We start from the raw sequence: 26,739 nt of genomic DNA, 5'->3' as shown, positions 1-26,739 counted from the left end.
TTTTGTTTGTGAAGGGAATGCGCTTCCCGATCTAAACAAATGCGTCTATGTTCGCACGAATCATTCGTGATCCAGCTTCACTTACAGCAGTAGTGAGTATAAGGGTTTTTTATGAGTCTTTGCAATCGCCTTTCCTAATAACGAGCTAGGTAGCAAGTTTCATGGCTAAACGTGGCTAAAGTAAACAGACTCGTCACTCCACAGAGAGAAGAGAGGGGCGGGGCGAGCAGAGCTCATTAACATTTAAAGCAACATCGACTTTTTTTAAGACCCTAAAGAATCATATCAACTTGTGGAAAATGGGCATCCGATGACCCCTTTAATATAAATGCAGTTTTAAGTAAGCACATTGTACGTTTTTAAAATCTTAAGTATTACACACACAGTATATGACGGATTGTAGCACCCACATTCATGTTGGTTTTGTGGTTCCTCTCTTTCCCAGCATAACGGCATCTCTAATTCTAGTTATTTAATATCATTTTACATACAGTCAATAAACTTGACTCAACCCCAGGGATGCATTCCATTCATAACAGTTTGTCAAGATAACTTCATCAGCGTTATCTAGAGCGCTTCTGTATTTTGAGTGATAATTCGATATCTAATTTGAGTGAGTGAGCTGCCAGGAAAAGACCATCTGTGGTTAATTCTTTAGCCGAACTTTTGATCTACAGTTTTATTTTAAAGGCAGGGCACCTGCCAGGGCACTTTGATCTTTTCATCTTTATCTTTTAAACCTTTGATGTATTTCATCAATCACCTTCTAGTCTAAGAGAAAACTCACGCAGCGGCTGATGCAAAGCGTGTGGCGAGCACATTTCTCAGCACATGGCAGCGCATATGTCTTTATCCATATTGGGGCACGTTCTAAATCATCACATATGGAATCTTTATCTCATATCAGCATTTTGAGGCATCTAAACCATGCAGGGAATCTGTGAACTTTTCAGAGAAAAGCAGAGATCAAGCTGTCTGCATTAATTTATTTAGTTAGTGGTGCACCAAAACATGCTGGTCAACCAGCTAGACCAGAAGGTCCAAGAAAATCTTGCTGGTTAAGCTAGTTAAGAAGCCTAGTGGTGACCAAGGACCAAATCACAACACATGCTGGTCTTTTCAACCAGCTAACGTCCATTAAGCAAGCTGATCTCCTTCTAAATCCTCTGGTAATGGAACCCAAGCATCCCATTGGGTTTCCTCATGGACGTCCTCTGAAGGAAGTCTGGGAAAAAGAGTTTTGAAAAGCTCTGGCTCTCCGCTGTTGTTGCCATGGAGAAGGGGGGAGCATTGTGGAGCTCTTAAGCGTTTTGCGCCAAGCTGGGGGTTGAAGCACGGGCCCCTTTTGTGAAGTGGGGTGAGAAGGAGGGTAGGGGGTGAAATGTGGGGGGCTTCTTAAATTCGAGGAGGAGGGAGGCATTGTCCACATGCAGATTTCTGTCAGTGAAGACAAAGCTGTTTGTGTGTCGAGACCTTAAAGGAAGGACACTGCTGAAAGAAGAGAGAGTTTTTTTGCGCTAACTTGTTGTCTGTCTGGTGAAAGAGCGGAGATCAGACGTGGATCAGAACAACAACTGCAAAACTTGTCACTCATGCACAGTATGTTGTGACTGGTGTTCCTGCGTGAATGTAAAACAGTATTCTCGATCACATCACATCACTTTATTTCAAAAGACAATGATTGCAGAGTTGAGTTACTCATAAATAGAGCTTAGCAGTATCTGTTCTTATTTTCTAGACGCACGCGGTTGCTATTGGACACCAGAGACTATTTAACAAAGAGTCAGGAATGGTGTATGGAGGTTTTTCATTGGCCTGCAAGAGTACAAAGGGCAAACTGGGCATTATCTTCTCTAGCGCTAAAGCTTTGCTACTGAATTCCTTCCTTGACAATGGAATGAAATGATGATGCAATTAAGGCCAATGCTTAAAAATTTTATATTATTATTACAGCAGAACCAATCCAGTGATTCAAAGCTGCTGATCCAAAAATAAACTGCCTGTCATTATTTGCTCATGCTCATGTTGTTCCAAACCTGTATGACTTTTCTTTACCTTTCTTTCTTTTGAGGAGTATAAAAGGAGATGTTTGACAAAATGTACACACTGCTCTTTTACATACAATGGACCTCAATCATGAAACATAAGCAAAACAAATTTTTGTGTAAATCGTTTATAAAGCTGTTCATGAAAATGTTCCTATTTTCAAAATGTTAGTTGGTACAAAAGAAATGTACACCTGTAAACCACGTGTAAATGGTGCATAAAAGTGTTCTTTTTGATAACTGATAAACAAACTGATAACAATGAATTTTCATGCACTACCATAATTATATTTCAGAAGTTTGTTTGCGCTGTTTTTGTGTGTGTGTGTGTGTAACTCTACAATTTGGGTAAAACTATAGAAGCCCATTTCTGCCACTGATTTAAAAAAAAAAAAAAAAAGTTTACATTTCGCAATTCTTAGTGATTGTGTGATTTGTGTGAAATTTGCAAATCAGACTTTTTTTCTCAGAAGTACACTATAAACTTGCAATTCTGAGAAAAAAAGTCGCAATTCAAGTCGAGAGACAAACTCACACAAGAGATAAACTCACAAACTCACAAGACTTTTTTTTCTCAGAATTTTGAGTTTATATCTTGCATTTGACTTTTTTTCTCAGAATTGTGAGTTTTTATCTCACAGCCTTGTGGGAAAAAGTCACAATTGTGTGGAAAAAGTCAGAATTGTGAGATATAAACTCACATTTGCTAAAAAAAAAAAAAAAAAGAGAGTCAGAATTATGAGTTTTATCTCACAATTCTGATGCAATTGTGAGTTTATATCACACTATTCTGAGAATTCAATTCTGAGAAAAATAGTCTGATATTCTGACATAATGACTCAATTGCGACTTTATATTTCACAATTTTGGGGAAAAAGTCAGAATTTTGTGGGGGAAAAAGCCAGAATCGTGAGAGAAACACAATTTTAATGTGTATTATTATGACTTTTTATCATGCAGTTTTTACTTTATTTCACGCAATTGTAAGTTTATATCCACAATTCAGAGAAAAAATGTCAGAATTGTGAGTTTATATTACGCAATTCTGAGAAAAAACGTCAAAATTGTAAGATTATCTTGCAATTCCTGACTTAACTGTGAGTTTATCTTTCAATTTTGAGGAAAAAAGAAAAAAGCCAGAATTGTGAGATGTAAACTCGCAATTTCAAGAAAAAATGTCAGAAGAGTTTTTATCATGAAATTTTGACTTTATTTCATGCAATTGTTTATGAACTACTAATAAAACGGTTATATCTCACAATTCTGACTTAATAACTCGTATTTGCAAGTTTATATCACAGAAAAACAGTCTGAATTGTAAGATTATCTTGCAATTCTGACTTTATAAATCAGTTGTGAGTTTATATCTGACAATTTTGAGGAAAAAAGTTCTATACTTTTTTATAGATATAAAAAAAAGTATAAGTTATAGATATAAGAAAAAAATTCTATACTTTTTTATAGATAATCAGTTTGCGTGATAAAAAATCTGAGTTTTTATCACACAGTTCTGACTGTATTTCATGCAATTGTGAGTTTATATCTCACAATTCTGAGAAAAAAACTTGTAAAAAAAGAACTGTAAGATTATCTCACAATTCCTGACTTTATAACTGAATTGCGAGTTTATATCTCGATATATCTCTATTAAAATGTCTAAATTAGGATTAAGCCATAATAGTCAAAATTATAACAAAACATCAAAACTGTAAATCATAATTATCAGATAAAAGTCAAAATGATGACATATCAAATTAGAATTATATACAAGTTGAAAATATGATCTAATATGAGTATAGATATAAACTCGTAATTTCAAGAAAAAATGTCAGCAAACTCACATTTGCTAAAAAAAAAAAAAAAAGTCTGAATTATGACTTTTTATCATGCAATTTTTACTTTATTTCACGCAATTGTAAGTTTATATCCACAATTCAGAGAAAAAATGTCAGAATTGTGAGTTTATATTACGCAATTCTGAGAAAAATAGTCAAAATTATAAGATCATATCGCAATTCTGACTTCAAAACTCAATTGCGAGTTTATATCTCACAATTTTGAGGAAAAAAGTCTGAATTTTGTGGGAAAAAAAGCCAGAATTGTGATATAAACTCACAATTTCAAGAAAAAATGTCAGAATTGCAAGATACAAATGAACAAAAAAAAAAAAGACAAAGTCAGAATTACGAGTTTTTATCTTGCCAGTTCTGGCTTTATTTCATGCAATTGTGAGTTTATTTCATGCAATTCTGAGAAAAAAGTCAGAATTGTAAGTTTATATCTCACAATTAAGACTTCGTAACTTGCAATTGCAAGTTTTAATTCTAAAATGTGGTTCTTTTGAGCTTTCAGAGTATCTTGAAAAAAAATACGGTTTCCACAAAAATAGAAATTTTATGAGAAATTTTACTATATGAGACTTCTTCCAAAAATATTAAAACAAGCAACAAAGGTTTCAAATATTCAAATTTGATGTGTTATGGTAACTTTATGAGAAATTAATTTTAGAGTCTATTTTTTTCTGTTCCTCACACAAAGCATAGTACATCTCCACAAGCCGTTTTTGAGTGACAGAGGAAAGAAAATGGGTTTGAAATTACATTTAAGTTTTGATTTTAAGACAGACTCAAGTTTTGGAGGAGCTTTGGATGAGCTCATCTAATGCAGAGTATTGAAGGCGGACCCTTCCAGGTTATTTGGTTGCATCTGCATTTTCATGCATTTTTAAATAAAGGCTTTTAAAGTCTGTAACATATTAATATTTTATATAAGAATGCTTCAAAACTTGAAGGCCTTTAGTAAATACTACGACATAACCAAGCAGAAGCACCTTCACATGTCTTTTTGCCTCTGGCAACGTTAACATTGCTGCCCATAAAATCCACACCTTGCAGGGTTCCATTTCACTGCGCTCCCCTCTGTTTTATGTATGTGCTTGGAGGGATCAAAGCAGACCTGCCACCGATGATGTTAACAAGAATCACAACAGATTCATGAGGGAGGCCGGCCGAGGTGTGGTCTCCATTATCAGGCACTTAGTCCATGCACTCTGTGGAAAGAAGCTTTGCTCATTAACTTCTCAGAGTGCAACTTACCACATTCCACACAAGCCATGCCAGCACGAAAGCTTTTAATAGGCCTTAAGAAGGAATGTAGGGCTTGAATGGATGATAGCTGTGTGAAACAAGCAAGAAACAAATAAACAAACGAACAACTGAAACTATTTGAACAACATAGAATAATAATGTGGCATTTTTAAGAAATAAACTAATATTGTGTTTATAATAAGCTTCCGCAATATATTTGTACAATGTCAGTTATAGAAAGTTTTTAGATATTTTTGCCTCAGAAATATAACTTTTGAATGTTGCTGAATCTTAGAATGTTGTCTTAGAATTTTGACTTATGATGTCGTAATTTTGACTTTTTAGACTTCTAAAAATTATGACTAAAATATTTTGTCATTTTGGCCTTTTATCTCACAAGTATGATTTTATCTTATACTTTAAACTCATATTCGATCATATTTTCAACTTTAATTCTAATTTGATATGTCATCATTTTGACTTTTATCTCATAATTGTGATTTATTGTTATCATTTTGACTATTATGGCTTAATCCTAATTTAGACATTTTAATATCATAATTTAAAATTTTATATAACATTTTTGACGTCATAATCTTGACTTTTTAATCTCATTATTATTATGAATAAATATGTCATTAAATATGTCATTATTTTGTCTCTTTCTCAATTTGGACTTTTTATATATCATTATTTCAACTTTTATAAACTTATATAATAAAGTCTAAATTAGTCTAAATATTTTAATTTAAACTTTTTTATCCCATAACAATGACATTTTCAACATTTTATATAAAAAACTGTCTTTTTATCTAATGCTTATGACTTATGTCATAAATTATATCTCATGATTATGATTTACAATTAATTAAATATCTGATTTTAGCCTTTCTCATTATAATTTTGACTTTTTTTCAAACTTTATATATCATAATTTCAACTTGTATGTTATAATAAATATCTCATGCTTATGATTTATGTCATAAATATGATTTGCAGTTTAATGTTTTGTCATACTTTTAACTTTTGTTGATTTTATTGAAAAAAATAATAATTCTGATATTTGACATAATTATAACTATGACTTCGTCCCAACTTAAACATTTTATATCATAATTTCAACTTTTATATTAGAATTCTGACTTGGTATGTCATAATCTTGATTTTTTAATCTCATAATTATTATGACTAAATATCTAATTTCATCTTTTTTTATCATAATTTTGACTGTTTTCAGTTTGGACCTTTTATATATCATAATTTAATTTTTTATAATTCTTATTTGTGGTAACTTTTTATGTCAATATTTTTACCTCATAATGACTAAATATCACAATTTAGATATTTTATTTAATAATCTTGACCAAATATTTTAATGTTTATCTCATAGTTATGGCATATTTTTTCAACTTTTTTTTTTATAAGATATTGTAATCTTTATGACTTATGTCATAAATTCATACATTTTATCTCATAATTATGATTTACAGTTTAATGTTTTGTTATAATTTTGACTTTTGACTTATAATTATGACTTCATCCTATTATTGCTTTTGTATCATAATTTCAACTTTATTTAACAGAATTTTGACTTGGTATGCCATAATCTTGACTTTTTAATCTCAGAATTATGACTATTTTTTTATTTATTTTTTTTTTATCATAATTATGACTTTTTTTCAGTCTGGACTTTTTATATATCATAACTTCAGCTTTTGTTCTGACTTTATATTCTAATCTTTTCATTCTGACTTGGTATGTCATTTTTATCTCATAATGACTAAATATCACAATTTAGACTTCTTATTTAATAATTATGACAAAATATATTAAAATAGATTTATTTTATCTCATAATTATGATTTACAGCATTGACTGTTATTACTTTGACTTTTGATGTAATTTTAACATCGTTTTTAACTTTTTATATCGGAATTTCAACTTTTTATATTATAATTCTTACTTAGTATGTCATCATTTTGACTTTAGATTTTATGGTTTAGTATCTTATGTGATGGAATGGGGTTTGATATACAAAGTCCTCTCAAAAAATTTTCAGAGGGCCGCATCCCTGCCCTCAGTGCCTTGTGCACTCAGTAACCCGTCTCTCTCAGCTGTGCTTATTGTGCGAGGGGCACCAGTTGGCCCAGCTTCGCACATATTTAGGTCAGCCATCAGCCGAGATGTTGCTGTGGCCACTGCTGGTGAAGGAGGACATGTGTCTTGGCGTTGGCTAACTGATGCTTTGGCAGGAGGTTTTTGTCCGTCCCTGCTACTGTTGCACCAGCCAACTGCCAATCAGCTGTCCAAGTCTATGTTCCCACATGCTTCTTGAGGAGTGTTTAAGGATAGATGACTGAAAAGAGACAAATAAGTCTGATGTGTTTGTATTCTCACCCCATGACACTTCATATTTAAAGCATTAGATCATCCAGAAGGGACAATTCTGTCATTATTTATGCACCCTGATGCAGATCCAGACCCGTATGTCTTTCTTTCTTTCATGTAACACAAAAGAAAAGATTTAGCAGAATGTTCACGTTGGGGTTTTCCATAAAATCAACAAATAAAAAGTAGACCAGTGGTCTGTATATTTCAATCTGAGTTTTTATCAGTTAGTAAAAGTCATAAGTTGTACTTTTTGTATGACACCATGCAATCTCATCGTGTTGTACAAATTATGAGTTGCCATAAGAGTTCATTAAAGGATACGTTCGCTCCAGAATTAAAATTAAAATTTCATCAAAGATGTACATGTCTTTCTTTTTTCAGTCGAAAATAAATTAAAGTTTTTAAGGAAAACATTCCAGGATTTTTCTCCATATAGTGCATATAGTGGGGATCAGTGTGTTGAAGGTCCAAAATGCAGTTTCAATGCTTCAAAGAGCTCTACATGATCCCAGCCAAGGAATAAGAGATTTATCTACCAAAACAGTCACCATTTTCTAAAAAAAAAAAAAATAATAATAATTTACCGGGGTTAATGAGGAGAACATCATCATATGATACGAGTATCGTGTGTGTGTGTGTGCAATATACAGTCGTTCACGCCTTTGAAAAATATGATATCGCACCCAGTGGCTGATTTCTTTCAAATTGCTCATAGACCTTTGGGGCTGTGAGTCAAACAGGCCCACTGAGTTACGTTCCGATTGGCCTCCGTTAACCTTGTCTAATAGGTGCTCAAATTTCATCAACATTTCATGTTGATAGGACAAATGGTTGTGTAGTTATAGCCATTTTTCCTACTTATAGCTCCACCAATTAGCCAAGCTTTGTGATTTTTTCCTGTGACCTCAGATTGAGCTCTTACATACCTGTTCTGAGTTTGGCAAAGATATCTCATTCCGTTCATAAGTTATAGGCATTTTACTAAAAGTAGCCCTGCCCCTTTCAAATATTTTGCTGTTCCATTGCGATCAGCTTTTTTTTTGATAATTAATGATATTCACTGTCCAGAGAATCTTTCTGCACTGGTTTAGTTCCAACTGGGGAGTAAACCTAGCACTAGTTCTCAAAAGTAGTTTTTTTTTAAATTAAAAAAAACCTGAAAATCATCCACGATCGAATCTGAGGCAAGCGTTTTGTCCGGCATGAGCAAAGGTTTCCAATGACATAAAACACTTGAGCCGGCAATGGTTTAGGAGTAATGAGTGATTTCGAGTGAGTAATTTTATACAGCTGTAGCACCCCCATCAGGTCACATAAGGTGAGCCTAGGTGATATTGTTGGCAGTGTGGGTTCTACCTTCCCTCCAATTTTGAATTTTCTATGACATACGGTTTGGTCTGCATGATCAGTTTTACATGGAGATTGCAGATCCCTGGTCATTTTAACAATTATAATAGGGTTTCAGCGCTATGTGCTTGAACTCCTAATTTATATACTTTTTAACCACAAATGCTCATCTTTTACTAGCTCAACTTTGCGCGCATTACGTAACCATGTTGGAAAGGTCTCATGTGACGTAGGCGGAAGTACAAACCCAGTGTTTACAAAGCGAACATGCAAAGAAAGTCAAATACCCTTTACAAAAAACACAAAACAGCTATGTCGGATGATTTTGAAGTTGGAGGAGAAAATGAGATGGAGTTTTTCTCCCTACCCTACCTTTTTAAACTGGAGTACACAGACGAAGTACTGGTGTGTGACCTTTCAGATGTTACTATGTAATGCGTGAAGTCGTAGATGTGCATCACAGAGCTAGTGCAAGATGAGCATTTGTGGTTAAAAAGTATATAAATGTTAATTTTTTTAGAAAATGACCAATCGTTTTGTTAGATAAGACCGTTATTCCTCAGCTGTGATCATGTTGAGCCCATTGAAGCTGCGTAGAAACTGCAATTTGGACCTTGAACCCGTTGATCCCCACTGAAGTCCGCTATATGGAGAAAAATCCTGGAATGTTTCCCTCAAAAACCGTAATTTTGTTTCAAATGAAGAAAGAAAGACATGAGATACTTCGATGACATGGGGGTGAGTAAATTATCAGGAAATTTTAATTCAGAAGTAAACATATATTTAAAATTTTTGTTTTCACGCCATCCACATAGTAGTTGGTGACCAGGAAACTCATGTTGACATTAGCTATAGGACTCTTTAACACTTGATGATAACTTCTAAATTTCCCACTGTGTTCATTTGCAGGGTGTGCTCTAAGTGTCTTTAGAGTGTGTATTTAAACTAGACTAAACAATCACCTTTGCACAGATTGTTTGGCCTTTCTCCTCGGAAAACACCGTCCCGAAAAGCTGCTATGTGTGTTTGCCTTCATTCTCAGATTGTTCGGAAAGAACTGAACATGACACTTGCTCTTTACAGACGCTGTAAACACTGTCACAGCTCAGTGGTCCTGCAAAGAAGTGTGTTGCCAAGTGAAACTGTGAACATTTCAACCTAGTTTACTTTGCTAGTGTCATACTCTCTGTCATCAGTTTTGAGGGATTCGCTGAAGTTGGGCTTCCTGTGGCGCAGTGGTATCTAGGCCGCTTTTCAATTTAAACATACAGTGTTTCACTTTGTTTTCTTGTTCAGCAAACTCTGGAATCAGTTGGTACAGTTTCTGCTCTGGACCACCCACACTTATGTATAATATTTGTATTAACACTGTGATTCCTTTTTGATCGTATAGACAGATTTTGGAGTCTTATCATTCTTTTGTACAAGCTTTTTCCTGGAGGGAATCCAAAATCACACCTGTAGGGTGATTTATTTTATGTGGGACAGCTTTGAGAATGATCTGTTTATTGAACACTTTTTATGGAGGAAAAAATAGGCTTGTCGGTTAAAAGTTTTGCATATTTCATGTCTATGCTGATTTAAAGGACATAGAAAATTACTATGTTAATATGTCTGGATAAATTAACTAGGATTACAGCAGTAGTGCTTTCCTCAAATTCTAGAGAAGATATCAAGTGTTTGGATCAGTTTTCATCAGTACTTTATTGTAAAGTGTTTAAGTAATATTTTATTATATGCCAGAGTGTTTGTTATGCTTTAGTAGCACTTACTGGTAAGAGAATCAAAAGAGAAGGAGAGAGAGAGACTTAATGCATTTCAGAGTGGCTGTAGTATTCAAAGTTGGGATTTTATTGCAGACCTCATTAAAGGAAAGAAAAAAAAAACAAGAAACCACTCAGCATATGCATTACTGGCACCTTCTCAAGGATCAGGTTTCTGGCATGATTTGGCACTAAGTTTACGAAGTTTACTAAGCATATTTAAAAGAAGCATAGTTTAGTAGTTTATGGGATTATTGAGAATTATGAGCACAATGGAACAGGATGTGGCCTGTTATTCAGCCATTTCCCTTGCAGAAAATTTATACTTGTGGGAAAATGCTAATTAGTTTGTCAGTTTGTCAGAATATTACATTTTTAAAATTGCATAAAGTTAGGTCATTATTTTTAGACTGTCAGTCAATTAAAAAATTATTGGAATTAATTGCATGATATATGGTTAAATAATTCAAACGAGTAATTAAAATAAAACTGTTGCAGGCACTAATATTTGTGCATTTATATATATATAGCAATTGTAAGATATAATGAGAATACGTTTTTATAAGAGGCACACCAGTGAAAGTACTGATGCATCTTGTTTGCACTAAATTTAATTGAATGTGTATGCTTCTTGTTTTTCGTGCATGTGTAAATGTGTGCGCTTGGAAGAGAGAAACTCCTTGTTGTGTCTGTAACTGCGGTGTCTGGCTTAGCTGACAGTATGTGAAAGGACAGTGTAACAGAGTGGAAACATGTCCTCATTGTCCTGCAATTATAGCTCTCTCCATTCACATGATAGAGGGGCCCTTTACACTAGGAGTCTGCAATTGGTACAAGAGAATATACTGGGCCATGAACAATACCTGTCAAACTAAAGGACAGAGCAAATGTGACACAGCGGCCAGATGTACAACACAATACTTAGACGCTTTTGCTTTTAAACATTTGGTGATGATAAAGTGGGGACGAATGGAAAGGAGGGTGGATTGTTTTTTTTTGTTTTTTTTCCTGCTGACCAAGTTGGAGAAGTAGTTCAGTTTTTTAAAAAATTAAATTAAATTAAATTAAATTAAATTACATTAAATTAATAGTTGTTTATTTATTTAGTAGTAGTACTAGCAGAAGTAGTAGTAGTAGTATCATTACTATTAGTAATGCTAATAATAATAATACTAATAATAATGATAATATTTGGTAATGATGTCTAATTTTGTAAAAATGTTTTTACAGTATCAGATATATTACATAAATAAGTATCAAAATAATATATTAATATTTTTCCTTGTAAAAAAAATATTTTAACAACAACAGTAATTGTTTGTTTGTTTGTTTGTTTATTAGTAATAATAATACACTTTTTTTTAGTCTTTTACTATTTTATTTTTTATCAGGAATATTACAAATATACTATTCAAATAAGTATCAAAAAGATATATTCATATTTTTCCTATATAGTAACTAATAGTAACAGTAGACTTGTTTGTTTGTTTGTTTATAACACAGTTGATAATAAAAAACAATAATAATCATACTCTGTTTTTGCAGTATTTTTATAGTATCAAATATATTAAAAATATATATTTACATTCAAATTATATTATAAGTATAGAAACAATATATTCATATTTTTCCATTGTAAAAAAAAGTATGATGTTAACAACAATAGTAATTGTTTATTTGTTTATTTGTTTGTTTATTAGTAATAATAATAACAATAGTACACTGTTTTCTGCAATATTTTTATAGTATCAGGAATATTAAAATGTACTTGTATTTAAATAAGTATCCAAATGATATATTCATATTTTTCCTAAATAAAAAAATACATTAAAATATTAAAACAAACAGTAACCAATAGTAATAGTAAACTTTATTTATTTATTTGTTTGTTAGTTTATAACACTGTTATTGTTAATATTAATAGCTACAATAACCATACACTGTTTTTATAGTATCAAATATAATAAAAATATATACTTATATTCAAATAATAAACAATATATTCATATTTTTCCTTGTTAAAAATTATAATATTAACAACAATAATAATTATTTATTTGTTTGTTTGTTTGTTTTTAGTAATAACAATACACTTTGTTTTCTGCTATGGTATCAGAAATATTAAAAAATGCTAATATTCAAATAATTCTCAGAATGATATATTCATATTTTTTCCTGGTAAAATAATAATAATAATAATAATAATAAATTATAATATTAAAACAATAATACCTAATAGTAATAGTAAACATTGTTTGTTTGTTTGTTGTTTATAACAATGTTATTGTTAATAACAATAGCAATAATACAGTGCTTTTGCAGTATTTTTGTAGTATCAAATATTAAAAAAAAAACATAGTTATATTCATATAAGTATATAGGCAACATTCATATTTTTTTCTTGTAAAAAAATATAATGTTAACAATAGTAATTGTTTGTTTGTTTGTTAGTTGTAGTTGTAATGATGTATTCTTTTTTTCTGGTTAAAAATAAGTAAATACATAAATAATAATAATATTAAAACAAATAGTAACTAATAGTAATATTAAACTTTATTTATTTATTTATTTATTTATTTTATTCATTTATTAAATAATAATATTTGCATAGTATATATTTACTTACATAGTTAATACCTCCTCTCCAAACCAAACTTTTCAAACATATTTCTCCTTTTGTGTTCACAGTTGATGCATTGCTTGACAGGAAGCTGGTTGTATTGATGTCCAAACAGTGTGAAAAATGAACATAAAACTTTGAATGTTGAAATGGTTGGTGAACAATCACAGAATTTAGCTCCTTGTTCCAGCATGTTCTTAAAGTTCATCTCACTCACAAGAATGTAAACTTGTGCACCTTCCAGGGCTCACCATGCCATTCATTTGAGTTTAAACATTAACCGAGTCCCTCAATGTGCCTTTGTATCTTCACAGATGGACTCCACCAGGTCTCAGCCCTCTGCACCCTACGGGTGACCATCATCACGGACGACATGTTGACGAACAGCATCACTGTTCGTCTGGAGAACATGTCTCAAGAGCGTTTCCTCTCCCCCCTGCTGTCACTCTTCACTGAAGGTGTAGCCGCAGTCCTGTCCACCAGTCCTGATGGCGTCTTCGTCTTCAACGTCCAAAACGACACGGACGTTAGTGGCAGCATTCTTAATGTCACTTTCTCTGCCCTGCTTCCGGGTGGAGCTCCGGGACGGTATTTCCCATCAGAGGAGCTGCAGGAGCAGCTGTACCTGAATCGTACATTGTTGACGCTGATCTCGACTCAACGTGTCCTGCCATTTGATGATAATATCTGTTTACGGGAGCCCTGTGAGAACTACATGAAGTGTGTAGCTGTTCTGAAGTTTGACAGTACGGCTCCCTTTGTGGCATCCAACACAGTTCTTTTCAGGCCCATACACCCTGTGAATGGGTTACGGTGTCGATGTCCTGATGGTTTTACTGGAGATTATTGTGAGACAGAAGTGGACCTTTGTTACTCAGGCCCGTGTCAGAATAATGGGAAGTGCCGGAGTCGGGAGGGGGGATACACCTGTGAGTGCCCTCAAGATTTTACAGGTCAGTATCTGGTAATCAGATCTGTTTGTCTATCTGTTTATCAGTCCATCTATCTATCTGTCTGTCTGTCTATCTATCTATTTATCTATCTGTCTGTCTGTATGTCTATGTGTCTGTCCATGTGTCCATCCATCCGTCCATCTGTCCATCCATCTGACTGCTTATGTTTTCTATCTATCTATCTATCTATCTATCTATCTATCTATCTATCTATCTATCTATCTATCTATCTATCCCTCTGTCTGTCTGTCCATGTGTCCATCCATCCGTCAGTCTGTCCATCTGTCCATCCATCCATCCATCTGTCCATCTGTCAGCCTATCCATCTATCTGTCTGTCTGTCTGTCTGTCAGTCTGTCCATCCATCCATGTATCCATCTATCTGTCTGTCTGTCCATCCATCCATCTGTCCGTCCATCCATCTATCCATTTGTCTGTCTGTCCATGTGTCCATCCATCCGTCCATCCAAATGTTTATGTATCTGTCTGTCCATCTATCTGTCTTTCTCCCATCCATCCATCAGTGTGTCCATCTGTCTGCCTGTCCAGCCATCCATCTGTCTATCTGTCTGTCTGTCTATCTATGTATCTGTCGGTCCATCTGTCTGTCTGTTTCTGTTTTTTTTCTGTCCATTTTTCCATCTATCTGTCAGTCTCTCTGTCCATCCGTCCATCTGTTTGCCTATATATCAATCTATCTCTTTGTCTGTCTGTTGGTCTATGTATCTGTCTAACCATCTGTCTGTCTGTCTTTCTGTCTTTTGGTCCGTCCGTCTGTCTGTCCATCCATCTGTATGTCCGTCCAGCCATCTGTCTTCATATCTATCTGTCTGTCCATCTATCTATCTGTCTGCCTGTCTCTCTGCCAATCCGTTTGTCCATCTGTCCATCTGTCTGTCAATGTATCTGTCTAACCATCTTGCTGTTTGTCTATCTGTCTGTCTGTCCATCCATTCATCTGTATGTATGTCCGTCCGTCCATCTGTCTGTCTGTCCGTCAGTCCATTTATGTATCTGTCTCTTTGTTTGTTGGTCTGTTTGTCTGGCTGTCTGGCTGAATTGCAATTATGTTGGCTACTGAAAGTCAGTTCAAAATCAGGAACTGTATTCTGTATACCCAATTCATTATCAGCATTTATCAGTCTGATTGTTTATTAATATCACAACTCTTCTAAAACCACAGCGTGATTTGAGGATTCATTCATCCTTAACCCAAATCTAAGCAATAGTGAGCTAAAAGTGATGTGTGCCATATCAAACATTTGCTGTGTGTTTTGTATGGATAGTTGATTGCAAATTGGTTGCAAATTGTCCTCTTCTCAGTTGCTCAGACTCGTGAGAGTGTCATTAGTTTTGCTTCTGTCAGAACTTGAATGGAGATCCGCTCTTGGGGGAAGGAATTATCCCATGTTTGACAGCAAGAATGGCATCCAGACCCTCAGTCCCGAGGTTCAGAGTTCCTGCACTGGATCATTCACTTTGACAGCTTCTGTCTGTTTGCCAGCTCAGGTTTCTGGACTACAGTAAAGAGTAGTGAACCTCTGCCCTCTCAAGCCCTTAGGTAGTATGTGGTCATAACTAGAGGTGTTGACAGTGGCCTCTGTAGTTCCTCTCATGGGTTTCTCTCATTACAGCGTAATGTATCCCTGTAATTCCTCCGAAATGAGGGATTATCTGACCGACATTTGGATCATTACCTCTTTGGAACCTCTTTTGTGTGTCCCAGTCGACATAGTTCCTCTGGGCCCAGATCTTGTCAAGGTAATGGCAGGTACACAATGGTGTGCACACCGAGCTGGCCAGGAATCAGAGATACAGGATTACAAGCGCAACAAGGTAAAGTCCTCCAAGCAAACCTCAGATGTTTGTTCCTGGGCTACTGCGTTTGTCAGCGTGGTGATGGATTTTTGGGGAGATTGTTATCGGCATGTTTCTGTGTCCTGTGTCTATCTCAGGTGAAAGCAAACCAACACACAGCTAGATACACACAGGGGCCAAAATAATGCACGGAAAGTGACAAATACAAAGAAAATGGGCTGTGGAGAGCAACTCAAATAGTTACAAACAGGTTTATGATCTAAGACATACAAACTGTCTAATTCTAACAACTTTTACATCAGAGGAAAATTTGTCTTCATAAGTTTATTTTTAGATGATGTTTATTTAGGGGCCAAGCACTGAAGGTGCGAAGGCACCTATTGTATCCGTTGGCCTTCTTCTTTTTCTTCCCATCCTGAGTCTATGGCAGCCCATAGAACTGCTTGCGGGAAAGCTGTGACATTTGGCACACTGATAGAGGACAGTCTCAACATTACAGTTTTTCTCAGTCGCTTTGGTGCATTTCTCACAACACTATTTACATTTGCACAACAGTTAATGCATTTCTCAAAACAATTAGTACAAACTGCAAAACCTAGTTGATAACCTGCAAAAGCGTGTCACTTGCTCAAAATGGATAGCTCATTCCTCAAAAGCAAGTATTCATGTCAATGAAAGTGTCAGTGTCATCAAGATGAAAAGTCCTGACACCATTGTTTATGAACAAGATAGTCAAATGGCTTTGTCATGTTTTCATTATGACAGTTTACTCTGTAAATTTTTCCTATGCAAAAAAGTCAGATTTTGGTGACACTTCCTGAAAATGCTCAAGACAGCACTATATACTATTTGCACAGCCATTTGAAAACTACAGTAAAGCTAGACATTACTGTATTTAGTGAGGTATCTGAGTACAAGACACTGAATATGTATGTTTCACATTTTTACTTCATATGCTCTTTGCAATTCTAATTTATTCAAAGCACTGTGCAAACGAATAAATACACCCTTATTTACAACAAACATAAACTCCTTTGGGTAGAGCTGTGCACAATTGTAAACAATATTGCAGTACATATTGGAACTGAACCTACAACATATAGGTATGTAAATCATTCATGCACATTTGCAGAAATTGTTCAATTTAGAAGACATTTTCAGGAAAAAAAAGATTTAAAATTTTTTATAAAATTTGCTTGACAGATTTTGACAACTAGTTCAACATTTTTGTATGTAATGACTCAAGCAATGAAATGAGGACTATTAGTTTTATATGGAATGACTATTCAGCATTCACAAGTTTAGTTAATTTTGACTGACATGACATAAGCAAATGATAATGTTATAAAACAGCAGAGAGTTGTATGAAAGCAATTGATGCATGTCCAAAAGCATTTGCAATTTGTTGGAAGGAATGAGAAACTGCTACTATGATGTGCACAAATGACTAAATGTTGTGGAGGTTGAAGTAAATGTTGTGCAAATGTAAATAGTGTTGTGAGAAATGCACCAAAGCGACTGAGAAAAACTGTAACTATAGCACATTTGGAGTCTCTAACTCAAACTCTCTAGCGCCACCACTTGTCCAAAATTTCAGTGTTTATGCTAATAACTTTTGGTCTAGAAAGAAGGTCTAGAAAGAAAATTCTTTGGCTCATCCTTGGCTCATGTCGAGTCAAACAGACAAAATTTAAAAAGGTCAGTTTTTTTTCGCTATTTTTAATACTCTGTAAAACCTACTTTTCGATTTGTCTGATTTTTGTCAAAATTGGCCTTAGATCATCTTTAGACCATGATGGCAAAAATGTATGGAATTCAAGTTGATTAATCAAACGTTCTCGAATAATGCGCAAACGAATTTGAAGAAGAGCATGCAAAAATGGATGTGAGGCTAAATCCCTTCAACGATTTGGCATATTGAGACCAAACTTGGTATTTCTTATAACAATCATGACCTGAGGCTACCTGCACAGTTGGTCTCTTTAGATTCGGTGGAGCATGCTGAGTTGAACCATTCCCAATTTTCCCATGTCAGTCATTTTGGGTGTCGGCCATTATGAATTTTGTTGTAAAATGCTATACACATTGGCAAAATTTTTAAAAATGCTAATAACTTTTGTTTAAATTAGCCAGTTATAATGAGACTGATCTTTATAGATTCCTTGGGTCATGCAGAAAACTTTGATACCAATTATGCTGTAATAGGCAGAACTTGTCCACAATTTTGATTTATGTTGAAAACCTACTTTTTCGAACTCCCCCTTGACCGTTGGTCCGTTTTTTACCAAAATCAAGTCAGATCATCTTCAGACTGTGCTGACAAAAAGTTATGGATTTGATGTTAATAAACAAAACCGTTTTTGTGTAGTGCTGCAACAAATTTGAGGTATGCCTACGACTACGTCTGAGGCTGTATCTCTGCAAAGCTTTGACATATTGATACCAAACTTTGAGTGTGCCATTGTCACCTCACACAGATAACGACATCGATTTGATAACAGCGCCACCTATTGGTCAAAATTGATAAGCCATTATATTATATTACTAGTGGTTTTTATGATTTTTCAGCCATTTTCACTAAAATCAGTGAAAATGGCTTCAATTACTCATTGCTGCAGTTGGTCTGATGCTTGCTTCTGTAGTACTTGGCCGCTTAATTGCTGCTTGCAGCTGTATTTTAGGAAGTTGATTTTTTCTACGATGTCAGGGAAAGTTACTTTTAAAAGTAATGCATTACAAAATTGCATTAGTCCATAAAAAAGTAACTAATTGCATTACTTAGTTATTTCTTATGATGCATAACGTTATATTTATATTACCTTTTGTAGCATGGGCTGGGCTGTTTGGTAACTGTAAAGGCCCTTTCACACAAAAAGTGAAATTAATAAACCTCAGGCTGAAGGAAGTGCCTCTGCTCTCAATTTCTCTCAAAACAGGGGTAGGAGAGCTGTCATTGAATGAATAGGAAAACAAAGTAACTTGCGTTACTTATTTGAAAAAGTAACTGGGATATTTCATTGTAAATTTAAAAGTAATGTTACTTTACAAGTTACTTGAAAAAAGTAAACTCACATGAATCCCATAAAATGTAAAAATATAGAACATAAACACAATGTGTCAATGAATGTTTTATATGTATATGAATCTGCAGATGACACAATCATGCACTTTCCTTTTTTGAAAATTAACAATATATTTTAATCTGTCTATCTATCTATCTATCTATCTATCCATCTTGACAAACTTTTCTTGTTTTGTTAAAAATTATATTCTGGTATTAAAAAAGTCAGTTCTTTTAAATTCTACTTTACATTCCAAACTGAAATGCAATCATGTGTACTATTATTACTTATTACTATTATTAATTATTAATTGTTATTAATATTTTAAATGTTTGTTTCACCTGCTTTCAAAAGGTGTGCCAAAAACCCACATATGCACACACATATGCACACACATATGTAAAAACTAGGCTAAAAAAAAAAAAAACACCCAGGAAACAAGATTATCAGGTTCAGTTGACCTTTATCGCAGTATAATGCAAAACAGTCTTACTTTCAGCTGTGTTTTTCATAAATTTATCTTAATTTGATCAAATCCCCTAAACTCAGTCTCGGAATTGTATATTGTGGTAAATATCAAAGGAGCCCCCTGGCAAACATCTATCTGTAACAATGCGAATGATGTCACTTTTGCTAGCGGCATTTTCCAATAGCGAGTCGTCATCGGTTCACCCCACATCTCATGTCACATTACGAGAGACTAGCAGAGCATAACAGGTGTCTTACAGACCACCAAGGCTCTTTCATTGTTCTTCCATTGCTTGGCTCTGGTCCTGTTTCTTTAGAATATGAACAAAGGTTAGTCTGGGTCAATGAGCACAGCAACCCGCCTAGAATCACTAAGCAAAAGAGGACACGCTGCTCAATGGTCTCTCTGAAGCCTTCTCGTTTAGACAGAACTGGAAGCTATTGTCCTGCTGGGACTAAAACTAAGCTTACTCAAGTGATTGGGTTAGAAGGTTGGGTTAAGAGAACAAGTTTCCAATTATCATCTGATATTGAGTTCCATGGCTGAACTGCACTTAGTGTCAGTGGATGCATGAAATGTGGGTTTATTACCTCATTTTGCATGGCTGGAATGAGAATTTTTATACTCTTGAAAATAAAGGTTCTGACATTGATGGTTCCTTGAAAACCTTCCATTGCACAAAAAGGAAATTTATAATGGAAATTATACATTTTTCTTATCAGGAGAGCGCTGTGAGGTGAACGCACGTTCTGGCCGGTGTGTTCCTGGTGTTTGTAAGAACGGAGGCAGGTGTGTGGACCTGCTGGTGGGAGGTTTCCTGTGCCAGTGTCCTGACGGAGAGTACGAGAAGCCCTATTGTGAGATGACCACACGCAGCTTCCCTGGCCAGTCCTTCATCACCTTCAGAGGCCTGAGGCAAAGATTCCACTTCACCCTCTCCTTTACGTAAGTAAACCATCTAGAGTTACCTAATCCATCAATTTATCTACCCACCCATCCGCCCATCCGTGCATTTACCTCACGTGTCAATAATGTCCCTTTCCCAGAGTTATTTCCAAGAGTTGCATTTTCAAAACTTTTTTTTAAGTATTAAATATTATACTTAATATTAAGAATTACATGTGACCCTGGACCACAAAACCAGTCATAAGGATCCACTTTTGGAAGCTGAAAGCTGAATAAATAAGCTTTTCATTGATGTATGGTTAGGATAGGACAATATTTGGCTGAGATGAAACTATTTGAAAATCTGGAATATGAGGGTGCAAAATCACCTTTAAAGTTGTCCAAATTAAGTTCTTAGCAATGCATATTACTAATCAAAAATTAAGTTTTGATATGTTTACTGTAGGAAATTTTAAAATCATCTTCATGTATCATGATCTTTACTTAATATCCTAATGATTTTTGCCATTAAAGAAAAATTGTTACAGTGTAGTTTTTTGTAGTCCAGGGTCACATATTGGTGACACTTTACAATAAGGTTCATTAGTTAACATGAACTAAGAATTAACAATACATCTACAGCATTTATAAATCTTAGTTAATGTTAATTTCAGCATTTACTAATGCATTATTAAAATCATGTTTGTTAACATTAGTTAATGCACTGCAAACTAACAAGAACAAACAATGAACAACTGTATTTTTATTAACTAACATTAAGAAAGATTAATAAGTGCTGTAATAAATGTACTGTTCATTGTTCGTTGATCATGTTAGTTAATACATTAACTAATGTTAACAAATGACACCTTATTGTAAAGTGTTACCAATATATTATAATACATACTAAAATACAAAATTGTATTATATAATACCATCTCTATTTTAATATATTTAATAAAATATTATATGTATAATAAATAATATATAATAAATACTAACAGCAACCACAATAATAATAATAATAATAATAATAATAATAAAAGATCTAATAGTCAGAAGTAAGTGATCATATTTTTATTTTAACACTTTTAAAAAATGTAAAAAATAATAATAAATAAATGTATTTTATTAATAAAAAACAAAATAATTAATTAAAAAATATTAAAATAAAAAAGATATTAGGCTTGATAAATAAAAGAATAAATGTTATTAATATAATTACATTTTATTTAAATACTTTTAAACTAAAATATCTTATAATAAATAAAAGAATCATTTGCATTAATAAAAACAGTAAATTTCTATTTCAATACTATTTATAAATTTACAAATATATATATTTTACATTTCAGTTCAAATTTTGTTATCTAGTCTTGATAGTTTCAGTTCAATTTTTTTTGTTTTGTTTTTTTTTTTTGTATTTTGCATATCTATTTTATTTTATTATATTTTATGTCATATTTAGTTAAAGGGGACATCGGACACAAAGCATTGTGTGGACACAACCACCCTACAATGATAAAAATCCATTGACTCCTTTTTTCCACAAAAAAAAAACTGAACAATCCGTTTTGATTTTCTGAGCAGTCCGATGTCATATTGTTTAAGCCTCGCCCACAACCGCTGACGGACTGTTCCATATTAGCATATTTACGCCCTCAGCCAGTTGTACGCTGTCCACCATTTTTTCCTCACTCAAGCGGCTGTAGTGACAACAGTGTCTCGAAAACAATACAGGTGTTTCGTATTTGGACGTAAAATTGAACATACAAGTCTTCCTTTTCTCCCGACATCAGAGGCACTGTTTTTGATGGTAACGTGCCACCGGATACACAAAAAAAAACGGAAGAGGGGGCGGGATTAGCAGTAGCTCATTACCATTTAAAGAAACATGCACTGAAATGGCTTGCCGTGAACAGAGTTGTTTTTGACGAGGTAAAAAGGGCAATTTTATTGAGGAATTGCCGAAAACACAAAAAATGTAAGAGAGAGGGGTGAAGTGAGCAGTAGCTCATTATCATTTAAAGAGACAGTGAACAGAGCTGTCTTTAACAAGGTAAAAAGGGTGTTGTTTTACATGATCATTGAGGAATTTAACCAAAGTATGTTGCAAACACTTTATGAAAACTCCAAAATCACACAAGCTTAAAATGGAACATCTGATTCTCGTGCAAATGTTATGCAGCGGTCCTGGGAAAATGTCTTGCAGAAAAATGATTTAACCTTCTCAGCATCTCCTCACTTTCCCATAATGCCTTTTGTTAATTACCATGTAACCGATCTAGCAAATTAACACTGTCACATACCAACCACACAAGTTCTTTTCATGGCAAACATGAAAACAGGATGCCGCATGTGGTGAGGCATCTTTGTTCGTACTTCCTGTGAGTTTGCCCCTTTGCCATATGCTATCTGACACCTCTCCCTGCAAAAATCCCAGGTGCCCGCACCACAGGGCCAACTGAGATACCAGAGGTTGGCAAACATCAGAGTATCAGTTTCCCCCGTCCATTACAGCGTCATTACCTCTAGCTGTGTCTTTTGGCAGGTTTTATCACTTCCTTTTCCTCCACTCCCTATCTTTTTTTATTCTTCTGTCAAGTCTGCATGTTTTTGTTGTCAATGATCTTCCTAGGCCTTTTTCCTGCTCTTGATCTGTGGATGAGAAATGAATATTCATTCAAATGGAATGTCTGATTACAATATGATAAATGTGGTGTACGACAAGATTAAAATTAATTCATGAAACTTTTTTTTCTTAAATGGCCTGTGGATCCTAATTTACACTTTGAATTGAACAAGCTAATTATTATGTATTAATGTTTGAACTGAGCAAGCTAATTATGGTCATCATTAAGGTTTTAATTATAATTATTTTTTTTAATTCATAGGCTTGCTACCAGGGAGAGAAACGCCCTCCTCCTGTATAATGGCAGGTTTAATGAAAGGCATGATTTCATTGCGATTGAAATTGTTGAAGAGCAAATCCAGCTGACCTTCTCTGCTGGTAAGTAAGACAATTTATTTTAGTTTTAATATAAAATTTAAATATATAATATTTTAAGTAATAATTTAAATTTTAAGAACAGTACCCAATGCTTTTGTTTACTAAAATTATTTTATTTTATTTTATTTATTTATTATTTCATTTATTTATTTTTTGTCACATTTTGATTTTTGAATTAATAAACTACATATTTTTGTATAGCATCAAATTTGTATAAAAAATAATTTTCATTTTGTTTTTTTTTGTTTTTGTTTTTGTTTTGTTTTTTGTTTCATGTCAGCTCAAACTACAAACAACTAAATGGGTTTAAGCTACTTTTTTGAGCGCCATATGTCAAACATTAGTGCCTATGGATGTATCCATATTTATTTATTTATTTATTTATTTATTGATGATATTACAGTCAACATTTTAAAAAATAAAAATAAAAAACTACATATTTTTGTATTGGATCAAATTTGTAAAAATCTGTTTTGTTTTATTTCGTTTCGTTTTGTTTTCGGGTCTGGTCAAACTAGTCAAACAATTTAATGGGTTTTAGTCCATTTTGAACATGAACAAAGCGAATATTTTGAGTGTCATATCTTAAACATTAGTGCATATGGATGTATCCATATTTATTTATTTATTTATGATAATATTACAGATATTGCAGTCACTTTGTTTAATAATAAACTACATATTTTTCTATTAAATCAAATTTATAAAAAACTATTTTGTTTTGTTTCATTTCATTTCCTGTCTGCTCAAACTTCAAACAACTACATAGGTTTTAGTCTGATTTGAATCTGAACAAAGCTCCCTTTTTGAGTGTCATATCTCGAACATTAGTGCGTATGAATGTATCCAGATCTGTGCCAAAGGAAGCAGGTGGCCAAAGAGCATTAAAACACACTTCCTCTGTCTACCTGTTCCTTTGTTTTGTAAAACCTCATACATCAACAGGAGTTACTGTCCAGCCAGTGTGTGTGAAATACCATGTCCCGTCTCTTTAACGGGTCAGAATTGTTTCCAAAGGAAATACGACAGTGGAATTCATCCCTGGAGCGTCTTAGTATAAGCAGATGCTTGTTACGTCTTACTACAACACTGAGGGTCACCCGTCCACATGAGCTGAGAATGAAGACAGTGAAAGGCATTTCCTCCACTGTCCTGGAATGTAAAACATCAAACAGCACAGCGATTCTGGTAAATTATGAACCTTCATAGGTCGAAGGTCTGTCCCAGCTTACTAGCCATCACTCAACATAATTGAGTCGGGGGAAAGATATAAACAACTAAGATATTTGACATTGTTTGCACTGCCGTGGGAGGTCCTGACACACTATTATCTCCTCGATAATGATTTACTTATTTTGTCCACTAGACTGGAAAAATGCCACACAAATTAAAATCCTCCAGGCGCCTTAGAGCCATTCAGTTAGTTTGGAATTTTTGCTATGTGGGAATTGTATTGTATTGCATATTGTGTTAAGCTGTATTTATATACATATATAATTGTGTATTACTTTGTTGTTGTGCAACTATATATTATACATGTAATTTTTTTCATCAAATTATCAACCAGAATTACTCTTTACTGAATTTCAGCAAAACTGGTTTCCTCCTTCCTGTTTTTTTTTCTATAGGTGAATCTAAAACCACAGTGACTCCTTTTGTAGCTGGTGGGGTTAGTGATGGACAATGGCACACAGTACATCTACATTACTACAACAAGGTAAGTCATTTGTACTGAACACAATAAGAATGGAGCCTGTCGTGGTTGGAAAGTCAGTGAAGGAAAATTAATGGGCCTTATTCATGAAACACAAATGAGACATTTTTTTCTGTGTAAATCTTTCATGAATCCATTCTTAAATACATAATTGAACTGAATGTGACAGCACATTCTGTAAGAATAGTTTTACGAACAATTTACACCAATTTGTTCTGCTTGTGCTTCATGAATGAGTGTGTAAAAGTCCTTTGTAATTTGGTTTTAAATATTATTAGCATTAGCATATAGCCCAGCGCTGGGCGGTTTGACCATCTGTAGCACACTTTTATTTAAGGATTCTGACAGTTTGATGGTATCACTTTTTTTTTTTTTTTTACCCTGACTGTGCATGAAACAGTTGCAGAACCACTGCATTTTAAGCATGATCCAAACAAACATGCTAGTAGCATATGCAGTTTTTGATGTAAAATTGATGGTGTAATTTCACAATTTAAAGCAAAAACAAAATGGTCTGATTTAGCTTTGTGAAACTGTGCTACATAATACATACCTGGATTAAACAGAAACAGCAGAGGGGCTGAATGAGGCGCAAATTCACTCTCTGCTAGCAGGTGACACTTAAGGAACAGCCAATGTAGCTTTTCAGCTGTAAACAAAGCAGCGTTGTGCTTTTAAATATGCATTGCGAGGTAAGATTAAAAGAAAATACTATCTAAACTTTGCTTATAACAGTCAGTTCCCCTCAGAGATACATTCATTTAAACCCCAAATTCAGTATTTAGGATTTTTTTGCCAATATTTCGCACATAGTGAACAATGAGTTTGCTCTGCCTGCTATAGTATTTTCTCTTTGCGTTCGTCTTCAGCGTCTCTAGCTTCTGTTGACCGTTGTTTACAGTTAGTTTATTTGCCCAGTTAAAGAATTAGTTTTGTGTTATTGACAGTTCTCTGATCATTAGTCAGAAGTGTATGCAGTTAACAGTGATTTCCTCTCAATAGAGAGTTTGCACTGATGTCACGTTTTGGTCAGTTACCCGGATGCGTGGCTCTTTGCAGCCATACTCATATGTAAACAACAGCATTGACTGCACAGTTAAAGGGGTCATCGGATGCCAAGTTCACTTTTACATGTTGTTTAAACATTAATATGTGTTGGCAGTGTATGTACAAATCTACCCTATAATGATAAAAAATCCATGCAGTGGTTTTTAATTAAGCTGTAAAAATAATATCCCCTTTTTCAAATTGAGCCACTCTCAGATGCCCAGGATAGTTAATTGACATGAGCGTCTTACCTAAGATCAGCTGCAACAGTCCCACCTCCATTGTTTTGATGCTGGAGCAGGGATGTAAGTTAGACAAGAATTGAGCGATTGAGGTGCTTTATTGCTGGATGTAATAATGTAATAATTTAGCAGCTAAACGTTGCTAAATGCGGCTAAAGTAAACAGGCTCGTCACTCCACAGAGAGAAGAGAGGGGCAGGGCAAGTAGAGCTCATTTGCATTTAAAGCAGCCTCGACCAGAATGGGATGATTTTTGCAGAGCTGATTTTGGCAAGGTAAAAAGGGTGT

The 26,739-nt window shown here is 34.1% G+C and overlaps 1 protein-coding gene across 1 annotated transcript in view; it reads left to right on the top strand.

Moving 5' to 3' along the window:
- Positions 1-26,739, top strand: part of celsr1b (cadherin EGF LAG seven-pass G-type receptor 1b) — a 71,770-nt gene that overhangs the window by 7,285 nt on the left and 37,746 nt on the right. Inside the window, exons 2-5 of the mRNA XM_051100031.1 lie at positions 13,567-14,205; positions 20,277-20,499; positions 23,334-23,449; positions 25,078-25,166. Coding sequence (XP_050955988.1) covers positions 13,567-14,205; positions 20,277-20,499; positions 23,334-23,449; positions 25,078-25,166 — 1,067 coding nt within the window. The remainder of the gene's footprint in view (positions 1-13,566; positions 14,206-20,276; positions 20,500-23,333; positions 23,450-25,077; positions 25,167-26,739) is intronic.

This window comes from Labeo rohita, chromosome 25 (genome assembly GCF_022985175.1).
Source record: "Labeo rohita strain BAU-BD-2019 chromosome 25, IGBB_LRoh.1.0, whole genome shotgun sequence".
Lineage (NCBI taxonomy): Eukaryota > Metazoa > Chordata > Actinopteri > Cypriniformes > Cyprinidae > Labeo > Labeo rohita.
The sequence above is the reverse complement of the archived record's forward strand: the minus strand, read 5'-3'. Positions and strand labels throughout refer to the sequence as shown.